Raw genomic sequence first — 18,471 nt, 5'->3', positions numbered from 1 at the left:
TTCCATGAGACACGCATGTCGGGCTGGACATGTAGATGTGGACATGATAAGAGCACCCTGCTTCATTCATGTCATTTCATGACTGTACATCTGTGACCATGGGTCATCTACAGAGGAACAGACGGTCCATACTTGTATTGTCCACTTGATAAGAGGGATTCAATACAATGCGGTGTTTTTTATGGTGTGTGTTTTTTTTTTAAATATGTCCATCTCCTTGTTGATTTCAGGCATTTTTCCACACCTTTTACAGGACAGCGATGGTAGCACAGTGGTAAAGTTTCTGGCTGGCAATCAGAGCTTTTATAAATTACAGGTTTGAATCCCGCAGGTGGCATGTATTATTTTTTTTTTTCTTCAAAACAGCTGTGTGATGTGGTTACACATGCTCCAGCTGCTCGCATTGTGTTCTCACTGTGACGGCACCGTCGTAGCAGGATCGTTCACACCTGCCTTTCGGCTCGAAGTTTTTGTGGTTCGCTCATACTAGCTGTTCCGTCGTGATTCACCCGGATTTGTATTTATTTGTACAATGTGTGAAGGGACCGTAAACTATGCATGTACACGCAACAAAAATATAAACGCAACACTTTTGGTTTTGTTCCCATTTTGTATGAGATAAACTCAAAGATCTAAAACTTTTTCCACATACACAATATCACCATTTCCCTCAAATATTGTTCACAAACCAGTCTAAATCTGTGATAGTGAGCACTTCTCCTTTGCTGAGATAATCCATCCCACCTCACAGGTGTGCCATATCAAGATGCTGATTAGACACCATGATTAGTGCACAGGTGTGCCTTAGACTGTCCACAATAAAAGGCCACTCTGAAAGGTGCAGTTTTGTTTTATTGAGGGGGGATACCAGTCAGTATCTGGTGTGACCACCATTTGCCTCATGCAGTGCAACACATCTCCTTCGCATAGAGTTGATCAGGTTGTCAATTGTGGCCTGTGGAATGTTGGTCCACTCCTCTTCAATGGCTGTGCGAAGTTGCTGGATATTGGCAGGAACTGGTACACGCTGTCGTATACGCCAGGTCCAGAGCATCCCAAACATGCTCAATGGGTGACATGTCCGGTGAGTATGCCGGCCATGCAAGAACTGGGACATTTTCAGCTTCCAAGAATTGTGTACAGATCCTTGCAACATGGGGCCGTGCATTATCCTGCTGCAACATGAGGTGATGTTCTTGTATGGCACAACAATGGGCCTCAGGATCTCGTCACGGTATCTCTGTGCATTCAAAATGCCATCAATAAAATGCACCTGTGTTCGTCGTCCATAACAGACGCCTGCCCATACCATAACCCCACTGCCACCATGGGCCACTCGATCCACAATATTGACATTAGAAAACCGCTCACCCACACGATGCCACACACGCTGTCTGCCATCTTCCCTGAACAGTGTGAACCGGGATTCATCTGTGAAGAGAACACCTCTCCAATGTGCCAAACGCCAGCGAATGTGAGCATTTGCCCACTCAAGTTGGTTACGACGACGAACTGGAGTCAGGTCGAGACCCCGATGAGGACGACGAGCATGCAGATGAGCTTCCCTGAGACGGTTTCTGACAGTTTGTGCAGAAATTCTTTGGTTATGCAAACCGATTGTTTCAGCAGCTGTCCGAGTGGCTGGTCTCAGACGATCTTGGAGGTGAACATGCTGGATGTGGAGGTCCTGGGCTGGTGTGGTTACACGTGGTCTGCGGTTGTGAGGCTGGTTGGATGTACAGCCAAATTCTCTGAAACGCCTTTGGAGACGGCTTATGGTAGAGAAATGAACATTCAATACACAAGCAACAGCTCTGGTTGACATTCCTGCTGTCAGCATGCCAATTGCACGCTCCCTCAAATCTTGCGACTTCTGTGGCATTGTGCTGTGTGATAAAACTGCACCTTTCAGAGTGGCCTTTTATTGTGGGCAGTCTAAGGCACACCTGTGCACTAATCATGGTGTCTAATCAGCATCTTGATATGGCACACCTGTGAGGTGGGATGGATTATCTCAGCAAAGGAGAAGTGCTCACTATCACAGATTTAAACTGGTTTGTGAACAATATTTGAGGGAAATGGTGATATTGTGTATGTGGAAAAAGTTTTAGATCTTTGAGTTCATCTCATACAAAATGGGAGCAAAACCAAAAGTGTTGCGTTTATATTTTTGTTGAGTGTACGTATAAGGTAACCCTGTACTCCCTAATGCTGGCTCTGATCCAGCACTTGGATTGTCTAATGAATACAGGGTGTAAAAGTGATTATTAAGCTGTGTTATACTTAAAAGTTACGTAAACTTCTGCATGCCACTGTTTTGGCTTTTACACTTTTATTTATGTCATGCTGTAAAGATGAGTTTTCACTGTGAATTTAAATGGCATCACTTTTGAAATGTGATGAAACATTACAAAATTCAAACGTGTACAAGCTTATGGGTAAATAAACACTTTGGCAGCAATATATGGAACCAGTGACAAAGCCACAAAAGTAATAAAGCAAGTGTGGTGGCAGATTCCAAGAAAACAAACCTTTTTTACTGTCATTTTTCCTGGTCTGGAATGTCTTGCACAAGCTACTGTTACTTTTGTATCATGTACTGAGATCAAGGGTTCGCCTTCCAGTTGGGCACAGACTAATGCATTCTTTAGTATCTCTTATGACTCGTGAACCTCTTTCCAAGTCACATTTATATGAAGCATCAAAAAGACCTTTTGGGGGTACATAAACATATTGATCTGGCTCTGTGTGATCCTTTAATTTGAACATATTTGGTCTTGTTACTCTCTGATCATTCATTTGGCTGATCCTGTTCTGTTCCCAGCAAAAAAACTCTTTGCAACGCAACTTGTCAGACTCTGATCTTTGTGTTAATTGTTATTAGTCAACATTTGTTGAGTCATGATTCAGATGTGTATCTTTGGACACATAAACCAGTTTTATGTCAGTTACGTAGTAAACGCACCAGATATGACCTGAGTGAATGAGGAAATGTCCCAAATTATCTCACTCACAAAAGGAGTTTCGTGACACACCTCTGAGAATTAAAACTAATTATTACTTCCTACAGATTTTGACACACCAAATCCCAACCTTCTTGTTAATCATCAGGAATTCCTGCAGTTTATTAGAAAAATGCAATTAAAATAATGAAAGGACAAAGCAGAAATCGCCCCAATATACGAGTACATTGCACTATCAGTGTGAAGGACATCGACCTCTTTTCAGCCTTTGACAAAAATGTCGTTTACACACACGATCGCCCAGAAAAACCAACACGGCAGCCTCCATGGAGAGTGTTGACAGATTTCAATCATGATTCCATTAAATTTCATCACTTCTGAAGCTTGGAGTGTAGAATATGTCAAACTCATCGCAGGTAAAAAGAACTGGTGAACACAGCCTTTTCATGTTTTCCTTCAGTGCTCACCTTAAAGCCCCGGTCACACGGCACTAACAAAGGACACTGAAGCCAAAATGAAACAAGAAATCTGGACTTACGTTGACTTTCGGAGACATCGTTTAACCGTCATCCAGCTTCGTTCCTGTAGCTGGCGCTTCGTCAGGATTTTCAAACTGTTGAAAAATGTGAACGAATCCCGACGACAACCTCAATTCGTCCGTATTCCATTTTGTTTTCTGTGTTGATGGTTCCTCATTGTTTGCATAGTTCCCGTACCGTCAGTGTTCCGTTTGGTTGTTGTCCAACTTCGACCAGCCTCCCAAGTCCGACATCTTGCACGAACATTGGCGATATCTGAACGGATCAATAACTAAAGATCAGATGAGCTGAACGTAGCTCGTCCATATGCGGGATGAAAAGCAACGTTTTCATACAGAAACAATATTATGGGCTCGTGCCCACCAATTCAGACCATTCTCGAGTGCACTTGTACACTTTCCTTCAGCTTGTCAAAAAAAAAAAAAAGGTTATCTTATCATTTTCCCTGCTCAAAACTGTCTACAGAACACACTCCATGACTCAAAGTGATAAATTAGCTCAAATCACCATGGACGATGGCAACTACACTCCCCATGGGTGGAAGCTGCCATGTTGGTTTCTCAATGTAATCACATCCAAACTGCATTCTTCCACTGGCAGGATGAGGGCAGTCTGACATTTATTGTGCTGGTAGTGCAATGCATTATGGTTCAATTTCTGCCAGGTCCTTTCATTATTCTAATTGCATTTTTCTAATAAATTGCAGGAATTCACAACCCCCAACAAGCAGATTTGTATTCATTGTGTGAAAATCTATCAGAAGTAGTAATTAGCTTTTAATTCTCAGAGGTGTATCACTGAAGTGCAAAATAAATAGGGATGTTTCCTCACCTAGAAAAGACCTCTCACAGTCTGGTCAGCTCCTGATGTTTCCAAAAGATACAAAACAGGAAAGATGTTATTACCTCATTAACTGTAGAAATGATGTGAATATAACTTCATAAAGAATTTCATCATCTATCATTCAATCTAAGCATTTTTTTTTTAATGTAGGGGGCGGGGGTTTGCATTTCTATAGTGCTTTTCCATCTAGCACAGGGGTATTCAACTCCTTCCTGAAAGGGTAGAGAGGGTGCAGGTTTTCTTTGCAACCATGAACTGATTCCATCTGCTCAAAGTGATGTTAATCAGTGAAATCACCTGGTGGAGTGGGTGGTTGTAAAGAAAACTTGCACCCAGCCCTTTCTGGAATGAGTTGAATACACCCAATCCAGCGGGTGCCCAAAGTGCTTTAGCGTAATGCCTCACATTTTCTTACTCCAGTAAGGCAAGTACAGGTAGGTGGACTGAGACCATTAATCCCAATCATCTCCCTTTGCCCTACCACTTTGTCATTTTTCCTTTATTTTGCAGAAATATTGGGATTGGGATCTCTTGTCCAAGGACACAGATAGGGGATGTGATGGTCTAGTGGTTAGGCTGTTGAGGAGGATCCTTGGTTCAAATCCCAGCCTGACGGGAAAATCACTAAGGGCCCTTGGGCAAGGTCCTTAATCCCCTAGTTGCTCCCGGTGTGTAGTGAGCACCTTGCATGGCAGCACCCTGACATCGGGGTGAATGTGAGGCATTATTGTAAAGTGCTTTGAGTGTCTGATGCAGATAGAAAAGCGCTATATAAATGCAGCCCATTTACCATTTACATACAGGTAGCATAAGTGGGATTCAAACCTAGCTGTGCCTACTGGCAGGTCAGCTCCTCATCCACTGAGCTGCCTGCTCTACTGCAAACTTTAATTATAGCCTATCTGTTTAATGCTGTTCAATGCTGTACACTTGAGATATAGTGGTGGGCACAGTTCTGCTAATCCAATAAAAGCTAATTAATGAAGCTAACTTTTTGTTAGTGGATTATCTTTTCAGATAATTTGGAAAACCATCAGCGGATTAATTATCTTCCACTAAATTTAGTTCCGCTAACTTTCATTCTGCTAACATTTCTTTGCTGGCATAGTGAGTAAAACCGAATGGTCAAAAATATTTGTAAACCCTAAAACCAAACATTAATTCCTGTTGGATGTTTTGCAACAGCCAGGCTGCCATAAGGAACTCAGCCCTCCACCTTCCCCGGGCAGAAGGAGGTGGGCCGGCTGCCAGTGCAACTGGAAAAAAACAAGTCATTTACTTTCAACATGCAGCAGCTCACACAGTGGTAGAAGAGGTAAATCGCAACGTCGTTTTCACCCATGGTCACAACATAACTTCACCAAACTAACTACATTCCTGGAACTATAAAAACACAACAAATCTATAACACTAACAACACTCCCTAAACTAACATGTACTACAATAATAATAAAAAAACAAACAAACCCGAACTCCCATAATGCATTGCTGCAATGCATTATGATAGACAGTGTGTGTGCTTTAAAAGACAGCATGTGCATACAAACCTTTACTTTTTTAAGTGAAAAGACACTTATTTATGGAGTTACATTTGTCTCATTAATACCTGCAAATACACAGAGGGTGATCTACAAATAGTCCTTGATTTGCACACGTGTTTTGTGATCCACAAACACAAATTTCCAATTTGTAACTTGTGTGCTTGCACATGTGTATTTCGTAAATGCAATATTTTTTCCATTTGTAAAAAAACAAACAACAACAACAAAAACAGCAAAACTGAAAATTCTGTTTATGAAGGCATGATGGCAGTGTTCTATGCATTTTGACGGGGGGGTGATAACACGAGTCTGATTTCCCGTAATGCCTTTTGGCGCTTGTGTCAGTTTAATGCTCAAACCTTCTTTATTCTTTCTTCTTCATTACTTTAAAAGTCCGATATTTTCACTTTGTAAAAATGACAGTGAAATGTCTTTGCTGCAGCCAACACGGTGTTTAAAGACACAAGTGGTGCACTGAATTTACTCAGAAGCCTCTGCAGCACTAAAAGTCACTGACAGTGTGCCAAGTCAATACTGTTATACTGTAAGTTAGCGGTTAGCTGTAACTTTTGCAAATTTAGAGTTTATTGTTATCGTTAGCGCTATAAAAGTTATCTTTTCAGTTAGCGGATTAGTGGTTATCGAAGCTGACTTTTTGCTTAGCTGTGCCCACCGCTGTTGAGATGACGCATGACTAGTGGTGATAAGTGAACATCACCTAAAAATTTGTAACTGCCTGAGAATATCTGATGAATCTTGACGATTATTTACCCTCAAAGTCCACATCACCAATGAGACGGATTTTCCCTGTCTTTGTGTCCTGGATGCGGTTTATGCCCACGTCGATTACTGCTGCGCCCTCTTTGACCATATCTGCTGTGATCAGCCTGGGAACGCCTAATAACACAACCCAAGAATGGAACCACAGTCATTATATGAAGATAACAACTTAATGCTTCATTAATTGTTGAAAGATCATCCTTTTAATTGTCCCATCATACAGAATTAAGAGATAAGCTGTGGAACTGCAGTTCTGCAGATTAATTGGTGAAAAGATTCAGCAGCATGCACATTCCCGAAGTCACGGTTTAATATCTGTTAAAGGATGTTTATGTCCTACTGATGCAACATATAAAAATTTAAGTCCAACACCATTTAAAACCTCATATGTACAGTCAGTTGTTCAACTATTTGGACAGTGACAATTTTTTGTCACTTTTTTTGCCTCTGTACACCACCACAGTGGAGTTGAAATTAAATAAGCTGTGCTTGTAGTTTTAACGTTCGGCTTTAATTCAGAGGGTTTATCAAATAATAATCGGTTTGGAATTACAGCCATTTTTATACACTGTCCCTCCAGTTTCAGAAACTACAAGTTATTGGACAAACAGACTTGTAAATGGAAGGATTAATCGGTACTTTTACAGCCAGTTTTCTTGAGACAAAGTAGCTGATCCACAGACATTACCAAGTCACTGAATATGTCTTGGGCTTCACTTCCGTCAGTCACAGGAAATTAAACAGTTTGGCACTGTATGATAAATGAAGTAGGCAGCTGTCAAAAACTGAGTGATTGTGCAAGAAGAAGACTAATGAGGGAAGCCACCAAGACAAGTTAGACGCTTGCCTGGATGTGACTGGGGAAACATTGCATTGCGCAACTTTTGTTTGCTGCACCATCAGTCACAGCTTCATGGTGGAAGGGAAAAAGATTTTCATACAAGAAAACAAACCAAACATTGACTTGAGTCTCCCACATGTCAAATTAACAAAAATTTGTGAAATTTCACATCTTCTTTTAAGGAAAATCTTCAGAAAACATCACTTTTCTGGCTGTAAAATTGATCATTTAATTTAATTTGGAATTATGTTAGTTTGCCTGGTAACCTCTGTAAATGGAGGGAATGTGTAGAAAAATGGCTGACCAAATGGTTCATGAAATATTTTTGATAAACTTCCATGAATTAAAGCTTAGCACTACAAGCACATCTTGATGTACCCCACCTCTCACCCTGTGACTGCTGGGATAGGCTCCAGCCCCCTGTGGCCCTTGACTGGAGTAAGCGGATATAGAAAATGAATTAGTGAACAAATGTCTTTGTCCAATACTTATGAACCTGACTGTGTTTCAGCAATATCTTACTAAACTTTGTGGTTAAAATATATCTACAGTAAGTGTGACATTTAATTCCAACTACCACTACAATTTCACTTTTTTTACAGTCACTGAGAAGAAAGTAAATCTTACATCAAGACTATTGCCATTTTTAATGACTGGTTTTTGTGTAACGTTTCAACAACTATTTTTCTCTTTGAGCTATAAAGAAAGCATGAGAGCTATGACAACCTGACTGTCTCAGAAAAGAGTAAAATGAACTGATGATGTGTCGCACTGGAGGTTAAAAAGAGAGAGGAAAACTCCATCAACAGCATTGTACTGATTCATCAAGGGATTCTAACATCTAGGACTAGCAAGAATACTAATACTGAGATCACATTTAATTTACCAGTATTCATCCTTTGTGTCTGAACCAATAATTATCTATCAGCCCTATATCTAAATTCATATTCTGTATTTTTCCAGAAAAATCACTTTTGTTTTCTTGTTCTTAACTAGTTTGGGACCTCTCCACTGATTCACATCTATGAACATGAAATTTCTCTGGATTCCCACAGAACAAGGTGCTTTTCAAGAGTCAAAGGCTGAATTCACCACTGCTCACCATGCCTGATCCACCCCTCCAGTTCATGGTGGAGGACAAGGCTTTTGAGGTGGGAATTCGTGAGATTCTGTCGCAGTGGATAGTAAGACACACTCCTGTGCATTTTTCTCAAAGAAGTTGTCCCTAGTCAAATGCAACTATGAAGTGGGGACCTGGGAGCTGCTAGCAGTCTAGTTAGATTTGGAAGAATGGAGACATTGGCTGGAAGGGGCCTCTCAACCTTTTCTAGTCAGGACAGATCACAAAAATCGACAGTATCTGGCTGGAGGGGGCCTGTCAACCTTTTCTCGTCAAGACAGATCACAAAACTCTGCAGTATCTCAAGTCAGCCCGCAGGCCTGATTCTCGACAGACTAGGTGGGCCGTTAACTTGGTTCAGCTTCTCCCTCTACTATCCTACAGGCAGACACACACAATAATAAGGCTGATGCTCTTTCCTGTCAGTTCTCCTCCAGTGATTCCCCTGATAACAGTTCTGCTCTCCTGCCCCAGCTTGCGTCCTGGGAGAGGTGGCATGGGACATCAAGCAGCTAGTGAGGAGTGCACTGAAAGATGGACAGACCCCAGTGGAGTGACCACGTTGCTCGCTGTTCGTCCCTGATCCACAGCACTGACAGGTCCTTCAGTGAGGGATTCCTCTGATCAAATGTGTCACCCAGGTGGGCAAAGAACCGAGAGTTTCATTCTGCAAACATTATGGCAGCCCACCTTGTCTAAAAACATAAATACATAAATGCCTGTTACATCTGTGCTCAAAACAAATCCTCCAAGCGCCACCCCAGCAGGTCTTCTCTACCAGCTCCTCATCACCCCTGGTCCAACCTCTCAGCTCAGTTTGTTCCCAGTTTGCCTCCTTCTAAAGAGAATATAGTTATTGTTATGGTCACTATTTCTGGCTCACTTCATTCCATGACCCAAGATTCTGTCAGCCAAAGAAACCACATAAACCATGGTCTAACATGTATTGTGTCCATGTGGGGAGTCCTCTCCACAAACGTTGTCTCAGATCGTATATATAAATAAATCACATGTACAAAAGTATTCACAGCCTTTGCCATGAAGCTAAACATTGAGCTCAGGTGCATCCACTGATCATCCTTGTGATGTCTCTACAGCTTAAGTGAAATCCAGCTGCATTTAATTCAGTTGACTGAACATGATTTGGAAACACACACACAAGATTCCACAGCTGACAGTGTCAGCACACAAACCAAACATGAAGTCAAAAGAATTGTCTGTAGACCTTTGAAACTAGATTGTCTCGAGGCACAAATCTGGGGAAGGGTACAGAATCATTTCTGCTGTCCCAGTGAACACAGTGGCCTTCATCATCCATAAATGGAATAAGTTCATATCCACCAGGACTCTTCTTAAAGCTAATTGTAATTGTAAATACATTAAAAAACATGGATGACACGAGAAAATAAAAACACTTATTTCCATTGTGGTAGATTTAAAAATGAAATGACAAAATAGAAATAAAAATAAAATAATAATAATAACAATAATAGTGTGTATATGATAACAAGAATCTAAATGTATAAATACATTAAGACAGTGAATTAACATTAAGAAATTACATAATTAACTGGGTAATAAAAGGGTTGAGTTCCTCTTCTAAAAATTATTGAGGTCTAAGGTTCTAAAAACATTCTGAACTCACACACCATTCCTACTCATTATACAAGCTTTGCTTAATTTATTACCACCCTTGAAAAATGACAGCTACCAATTTTATAAACACTACCCAATCTAGAGCCCGTGGATCCCTGCTGGCAACATGCTAGTATATACAGTTGTATGTAAAAGTAAAAGGGCACCCCTGATGAGTTCAATTATAATTGCAAATTGCAATGAGTGCAATTTCAGTTAAATATATCATATAGCAGACAAACGCAGTGATATTTGAGAAGTGAAATGAAGTTTTTGGGATTTACAGAAAGTTTGCAATAATTCTTTAAACAAAATTAGGCTGGTGCATAAATTTGGGCACCCCAACAGAAAAAAAATACATCAATATTTAGTAGCTCCTCCTTTTGCAGAAATAACAGCCTCTAAATACTTCCTATAGCTTCCACTGAGAGTCTGGATTCTGGTTGAAGGTATTTTGGACCATTCTTTATAAAACATCTCCAGTTCTGTCAGGTTTGTTGGTTTCTGAGCATGATCAGCCTGCTTATAAATCACACCACAGATTTTCAATAATATTCAGGTTTGGGGACTGAGCTGGCCATTCCAGAACGTTGCACTTGTTCCTCTGCATGAATGCCTTAGTAGATTTTGAGCAGTGTTTAGGGTCGTTGTCTTGTTGAAAGATCCAGCCCTGGTGCAACTTCAACTTTGTCACTGATTCATGAACATTGTTCTCAAGAATCTGCTGATATGGACTGGAATCCATGTGACCCTCAACTTTAACAAAATTCCCAGTACCTGCACTGGCCACACAGCCCCACACAGTGGTGGGCACAGTTCCACTAATCCACTAACTGCTAATTATTGAAGATAATGTTTTCATTATCGGATTAGCTTTTCAGATAACTTTGAAAACCATTATCGGACTATCTTCCGATACGTTTTGGTCCGATCATTTTTAGACCGCTAACATATTTTTGCAGATGTGTTAAACAAAGCTGAATAGTTGCAAACATTTATAAAATCTAAAATCAGTTAAGTACCTACCTGTTAAATGTTTTGTAGTAGATGCACAGTTCTATCCTCTAAACAGAGGAGAGCTGGTTCTAGAAGAAGCCGCTCTATCCTCCATAAACAGAGGAGAGCTGGTTGTAGAAGAAAACACTCTAACCTCTGCAGACAAAGGTGAACTGGTTACAGAAAAGAAAAAGGCTCATTTCTTTTGACCCCATACTAGTACGCTGGCAATATCACCCAAGTCATCCAGAGGCATACAGTTTTAACTTATGGTAAAAATTTTAACCAAACTAATTTTGGACAAGTTATTTAAATTAACGTCACGTCTGAAGTTTTATAAAGTGAAAATAGCAGATATATGTTTTAGTTTTAATGTAATGCACTAATTTTGAAGGTTTTAGTGAGGACCTGCTGTGCCCAGTGCATTACGGGCATCTCAGTACATTCACAACAGAATAAATGCATATGAGATGCTCTGATCAGGTTCCACGCGGACAACAGCATTAAACTCTTTGTATATTGTGCCTAAAACTCTCGTGAATATATTCTCTGGGTTTATAGATGTTATTGTGTTTGTTTTATGTAAAAATACCAGAAGAAGCTCAGGCTGCTTCTCAATCATTGCAAATTGCAATCGATTCCTGTTTGCTATTTAGCATTCTGCTTATGCCAAACACTGTCTGTCGTCTTTGTTCCAGAGTAATATATATAAGATGTCTGAAATTCAGTTTGCGTTTATTAAATTCCACGCATCTTAAACGTAGCAGACACAGATTATCTAGAATTTGGTTTTGGCAGGTTTTCACTGTCTCTACTGCCATCTACTGGCCAGTAGTGTTCATGGCAGTATTCGCCCTAAAGCTGGGCAGACACTGTACAATATTTTCAATCGGCTCCAGCTCAAACTGACAAAACTGCACGGTGTAAAAGTTCAGCACACACGATGCGATCTGACTGCTCACATTGTACGTTCAAAAACCACACGTCGGACTCTTGTTTCCAGAAGCAAAACGTAAACAGAAGCTTTTTTTTTCAAACTTTATTTACATTTCTTATTTTTACAAAAACTCTCGATGGGAGACATCAAAGTTTTAACAAAAAACAAAACAAAACAAAAACAATACAAGACTTTACATGAGCTGAAGGGGGGGGAGAAACAGAAGCTGCTCTCCCAAAGAGATGATCACAGTTTATGCTCTCTGCGGTGTTTGCACAGACACAGTGCGAGAGGCTGAACGCTTGTAGCGCTTCAGCAGCGGGATACCCTCACGACGGCCGACCAGAATATCAAACAGGTTTGATTTTCATCCAACCATACAATTGCCGATCGGGAGGTGGTTGTGAGAGGTTATACGCAGCTCGTTACTCCATGCATACTACACGATGCAGGATGCGCGATTAAGCTGAAACTTGGCGCGATCCAAAAAAATTCTTGCACAAGTGAAAAATAGGCTGAAAAAGGGCCAAAACTCACAGCTTAAGTACTGAGCATCTGGGCACCAGTGTTCTATTTATGTTGACAGACGTTATCTAATTACAACTTGGCTTTTTTTTTTGAAAATGCCTTTGTTTTTTTGTTTTTTTACAAATAAAAAATGGCATATTTTAAAACAGCACATTTTATATGTAACACCAATACACACACACACCTCACATTAATGTGTTGTTTTTTACATAGAATGAATGAGTCAACCAATCAGTGTTAGCGGAGGCACATCTTACCCATAATCCCTTTGGTGTCTGTCTGTGTTTGTTACAAAACTTCAAAATTAGTGCATTATTCAACATTAAAAGATATACATTATATTTTAACTTTGTACAAATGACAGAATTGATATTAATGGAGTTATTCTCTCAGTATTTATTTTAATTTATAAACCAAACCATAAGTCAGCACTGCTTTATTTTCCAAGACCTCTGCCTCATAGCGACACTGTTATTGAATAGAGAGTTGAGCTTCGCTGCTCCTCTCAACTGCTTCACTGCTAGAAGCTATGTAATAAACAGGAGGTTCCAGCAGGGGGCAGGATGCACAAAGACAGAAGTGCCGACTCATTGTTTGGGTCTGTGATCACCTTTGATGCTACCAGAAGCAATCGTGCTGTTAAAACTCAAAATCAGCTTGTTAGTAGTTGGAAGTCTACCGGAGACAAAACTGGAAGTTATCTGTTAGCTGTAGCTTCCGATACATTTTTGAGTGGTTTATTGGTTTAGCTTTATAAAAGATAACTTTTCAGTAAGCTGATTATCTGTTATCGAAGCTAACATTTTGGTTAGCTGTGCCTACCACTGGCCCCACAGCATGATGGAACCACCTCCACATTTTAATGTAGGTAGCAAGTGTTTTTCTTGGAATGTTGTGTTCTTTTTATGCCATGCATACTGCCTCTTGTTATGTCCAAATAACTCAATTTTAGTTTCATCAGTCCACAGCACTTAATTCCAAAATGAAGCTGGCTTGTCCAAATGTGCTTTAGCATACCTCAAGTGACTCTGTTTGTAGCGTGTACGCAGTAAAGGCTTCCTCTGCATTACAGCATCTCCTTATGCAAAGTGCACTATCTGCAGCAAGATTATGTTGTAGGTCTTTGGAGCAGGTCTGTGGGTTGCCTATGACTGTTCTCGCTATCCTTTGCTTCATCTTATCTGAGATTTTTCTTGGCCTGCCACTTCCGGCCTTAACTAGTACTGTGCCTGTGGTCTTCCATTTCCTCACTATGTTCCTCACAGTGGAAACTGACAGGTGAGATCTCTGAGATAGCTTTTTGTATCCTTCCCATAAACCATGATGTTGAACAATCTTTGTTTTCAGGTCATTTGAGAGTTGTTTAGCGACTCCCATGTTTCCACTCAGTAGAAGAGATGCAAAGAGGGGAAACATTTGCAAATGGCCACCTTAAATACCCTTTCTCATGATTAGATTCACCTGTGTAAGGAGGTCAAAGGTCAATGACCTTACCAAACCAAATTTGTGTTCCAATAATTAGTGCTAAATGTATTCAAATCAATAAAATTACAAGGGTGCCCAAATTTATGCACTGCCCAATTTTGTTTAAATAATTATTGCACACTTTCTGTAAATACCAGAAACTTCATTTCACTTCACAAATATCAGTGTGTTCGTCTGCTATATGATATATTTAACTGAAATTTCTGATCCAGAAAACCAATGATTTATAAAGGAAAATCATGAAAATCATCAGGGGTGCCCAAACTTTTGGATACAACTGTATATAATGTCACTTTTATAACCAACTGTTAAAATGAAAGCAGATGAGTTGTCATGAGGTGTTATGGTAGCGGAAGAAAAATTACCTGCAGCTGCAACAATGATGTCAGCCAGGATGGTCAGCTCCTTCAGCCGTTCCCTGGGAGTGCATCTGTGGGCAATAGTCACTGTTGCATCACCTGAGCAGAAGAACATTTTAAAGGGAAAATATGTTTTGGATGCCGTCAACTTTGACAGCAGCAATGTCTTTCAAGGGAAAAGATATATATATTTAATTTATTTATATATTTCCAAATCATAAGTCACCACTAAGGAAACATTTTCTAAGCATTTTGGTTTTTGTTTTTTAGGAAAAAAGTCCATGCAGAGTCAGTGGGGTGGCCATCTGGTATGACTATATCATGAAGACAGAACAGAAAGCACAACACGAGATTGACAGAACATTTAACAACATAATTGAGTCTGCAGAGTTGACATCACACTGTGTTGCATTATTGGATAATTTAGATGTTCATGTCATGTTCATGATTGTTGCTTTGTGAGCTGGAAGACTGTCTGTTCCAACCTTTCTGCAGGGGTTGGACGCGTTCTCACCTTTAATGACTTGGAATTCACACTGACAAGCCCCTGGGCTTACACTGCCTTAACATGTTGACGTTAGAAAAACCATCATAAACTCTGTCGTCAGCAGCAGCAGAAGTGAGAAGCAGTCATTTTTCAGTGTTAATGAGCTGACAACAATTTACATAACCGAAAAATACAAGTTTAAGCATTTTGCACAGTTGTATTTTAAAATGGGAAGCTTTAGCTCTGATGGTTGCTTAAAAGTTAATTTTTGGTAACACTTAATACCTGTTGGTGATATCTAACAAAAAATATTCACATTTACCTGATTAAAACCAGATGATGTACTTAAATAACTCATCTCTCACTGCCCGTCATTTATCATCATTAAAGATAAGATGACGTTTCACTTACTTGTAAGATAAGTGAAGCAAACAAATGTAGATGGGCCTTCAGAGGATAGAGTGTACTGGAGGTGGACACCAGCAGAACATTATTTTGTTGCATTTTTTTGTTTATTTTTGTTTTTAATGTGTAAGCGTATTCTGCAATTATAACTTCACACTGACAAAGCATATGAAACACTGTCGTACATGAAGGTTTTGCAAGAATGGAAAGGAATGAAGGCAAGTTACAACTCATCAGAGCTCCAGATCACATACCAAAAGGAAGGAAGGAGTGAATGAGAGACTGGAAATACTATGAGAAGATGATAGTATGTAGGGAGAGATTGTTTACTAAATTCAAAACTTAAAAACAGTATTCCTGACATTTACTTTGACCTTCATTTCACTGTAGACAGTGTGAACCAAAGATATTAATATTTTGTTTTTTTCTGGTCAACTTCATTTCATTGAATATACATCCAATCCCACATTTAAGGCATGCAACACATTCCAAAAAAATGTGGGATGCTAAAGTCTTTGCCGCTTTGTATTGTTGTCACCCCTTCTCACAACATGAAAAACAAAATTTGGCATTAAGGACACTAACCAGTGACATGATTCAGATGTTTTTTTTTTTAACCATTCTTCCTGCAAAAATGTTTTAAGGTGTGCGAGAACATAGGGTTAGCATCATCGTTGCATGTTTCACTCAAAATGTGCACACATTCTCTGTTGGGGACAGGTCAGGACTGGAGGAAGGCCAGTCCAGTATCCATACAATCTACTCCCGTAGATATGATTTTTTTAATGCATGTAGTATGTGGGTGTGCATTGTCTTGTTGGAAAATGCATGGAAGTTCCTGAAAAAAATGTAATTCTGAATGAAGCATTATGTTGCCCTAAAATCTCAATGTACCTTCATGCATTAATGCTGTCATCACAGACGTGTGAATTACCTTTGCCAAGGGAACTGACACAATCCCATACATAGCAGACCCTGGGCTTTTGGAACTGTTACTAATAACAATCAGGATGGCCTTTTTAATCTGTGGTCCAGAGCACACTGCATCCACTTCTTCCAACAAAGATCTGTAATACTGGTTCATCCAACTAGAATAAATCTTTCCACTGTGTGATGGTCAAACCTGGATTCTGATGAGTCCAGAGACATCAGTGCCACTTCCACACAATGCTTCTTTTTTGCAAAGTTTTAAGTAGCATTTGTGAATTTAACTCCATATTGTAGTAACTGACAAAGGCTTATCCAAGTAATTCCATTGCCAATATGGTTACTGTGATTAATGAATGATGGTTCTGGACGCAATGGTATCTGAGAAATTTCAGATCAGGGGTGTTCAGGTTTGGCTGGTGCCCTTGCAGCTTTACACAATGAAATTCCTGCGAGCTTCCTTGAATCATTTAATTATGTACTGTTGTTGCCCATGTTTTGGCAGTGACAGTTCTTTGTACAGGGGCGCAACAGCAGATCCAGTCCAGAGCCACACTTTCATTTGGCACAAGTTTCTTCTAGAGTATGCTACTGTTTTGTTTTCTGGTTTGCCCCATATGAGCATCAACAGTCTCGAATTGGTTTAGAATGCTACTGAGAGTGTCTTAACTTCGAGAAGAAAGTCTGACCACATTACTTCAGTGCTAGTCTCCCTTGACTGACTTCCTGTTCATATGTGGTCTGACTTTAAGGCATTTTCAGTAACATAAAATTCGTTGTGGACTAGTGCCTTAATACTTTGTAGACTTACATGCATCATACGTACTGGCCCATGCCGTCCATTCTCTGAATCAAGGTACCTATTTGTACCAAAGGTAAAGAAGTTAGTAGGTGACAGCGCCTTTTTTATTGTGCATTTGTAGAACTGTTTGCCCATTGAGATAAGACAGTCTGACCCTGTGGACTGCACTTAAATCCAGGTTAAAGACTCAACTGTTTTCTCTGCTTTATGACTCACACTAATTCAGTTGTGATTTGTTCTCTTACTCCTCGTTTACTTTATTTGAATTTTGCTACTGAATTTCATTGTTGTTGTATCTATTTTATTTGCTAATATTTGTTGCACTTGTTTTGTGTTGATTCTATGCAACAAACCCTGTATTGCTTTTGTTGATTGTTTTACATTGTTGTGGTTGCCAGAACAAATGGTCACCCACGTGTGCTGGGTTCAATAGTATTGGGCCTTGCTCTTGTGAAACACTTTGAGGCTACCTGTGTATTGATCTGCCACTATACAAATTATATGAACTGAAAGTAAATGTAGGGCAGCACGGTGGATTAGTGGTTAGCACGGTTGCCTCACAGCAAGTAGGTCATGGGATCGATTCCCACCTGTGGCCTTTCTGTGTGAAGTTTGCATGTTCTCCCTGTGTTTGCGTGGGTTCCCTCTAGGTGCTCCAGCTTCCTTCCACATTCAAAGACATGCAGGTTAAGTGGATTGGAAACTTTTTTAAAAATTGCCGTAGGTGTGTGTGTGTGTGGTGTGAATGTGTTCGTTTGTGTGTATGTGGCCTTGCAACAGCTTGGCATCCTGACCAGGGTGTACCCTGCCTCACGCCCTATGACTGCTGGGATGGGCTCTGGCCCCCTGCGACCCTTAGTTGGAGTAAGTGGTTGAAGATGAGTGAGTGAGTGAGTGAGTGAGTGAGTGAGTGAGTGAAAAATGTAAGAATCACTGCAGGCCAAATTTATTTTATTTTATTGCATTTTCCATAATGTCCCACCTTTTTCTGATTTGGGATTATACTAACACGATTGCCCCCTGGAGTGTTGGCAATGTACCGTTTCCCTTTGTTGTTTTTGGGTTTTTATGGATCTCTCTGTCACATCTGCTATCTTTTGTAATTAATAGTGAATTGATCAGTTCTAATCCCTCATAAATTTCACTTCCACCATTAAATTTGGATAGCCTTCCATTTCAGGTGTCTGATTTATGTTTATTCATGCCCAATTTATTGCTTATTTACATAATATTTTCAGGTTTCAAACCTCAATGACATCTAAATATGAAATGCTTAGTTTTCA

At 40.0% G+C, this 18,471-nt stretch overlaps 1 protein-coding gene across 3 annotated transcripts in view; it reads right to left on the bottom strand.

The window, feature by feature from the left end:
* Positions 1 to 18,471, bottom strand: part of mthfd2l (methylenetetrahydrofolate dehydrogenase (NADP+ dependent) 2 like) — a 116,868-nt gene that overhangs the window by 1,785 nt on the left and 96,612 nt on the right. For all 3 annotated transcript variants that reach the window (XM_034170774.1, XM_034170772.1, XM_034170773.1), the window contains exons 6-7: positions 14,574 to 14,666; positions 6,658 to 6,783 (exon numbers count right to left, since the gene is read on the bottom strand). In XM_034170774.1, the coding sequence (XP_034026665.1) occupies positions 6,658 to 6,783; positions 14,574 to 14,666 (219 nt within the window). The remainder of the gene's footprint in view (positions 1 to 6,657; positions 6,784 to 14,573; positions 14,667 to 18,471) is intronic.

The sequence above is a fragment of the Thalassophryne amazonica genome, chromosome 5 (assembly GCF_902500255.1).
Source record: "Thalassophryne amazonica chromosome 5, fThaAma1.1, whole genome shotgun sequence".
In the NCBI taxonomy this organism is placed as follows: Eukaryota; Metazoa; Chordata; class Actinopteri; order Batrachoidiformes; family Batrachoididae; genus Thalassophryne; species Thalassophryne amazonica.
Note: the sequence above shows the minus strand (reverse complement) of the source record. Positions and strands in the feature narration are given on the sequence as shown.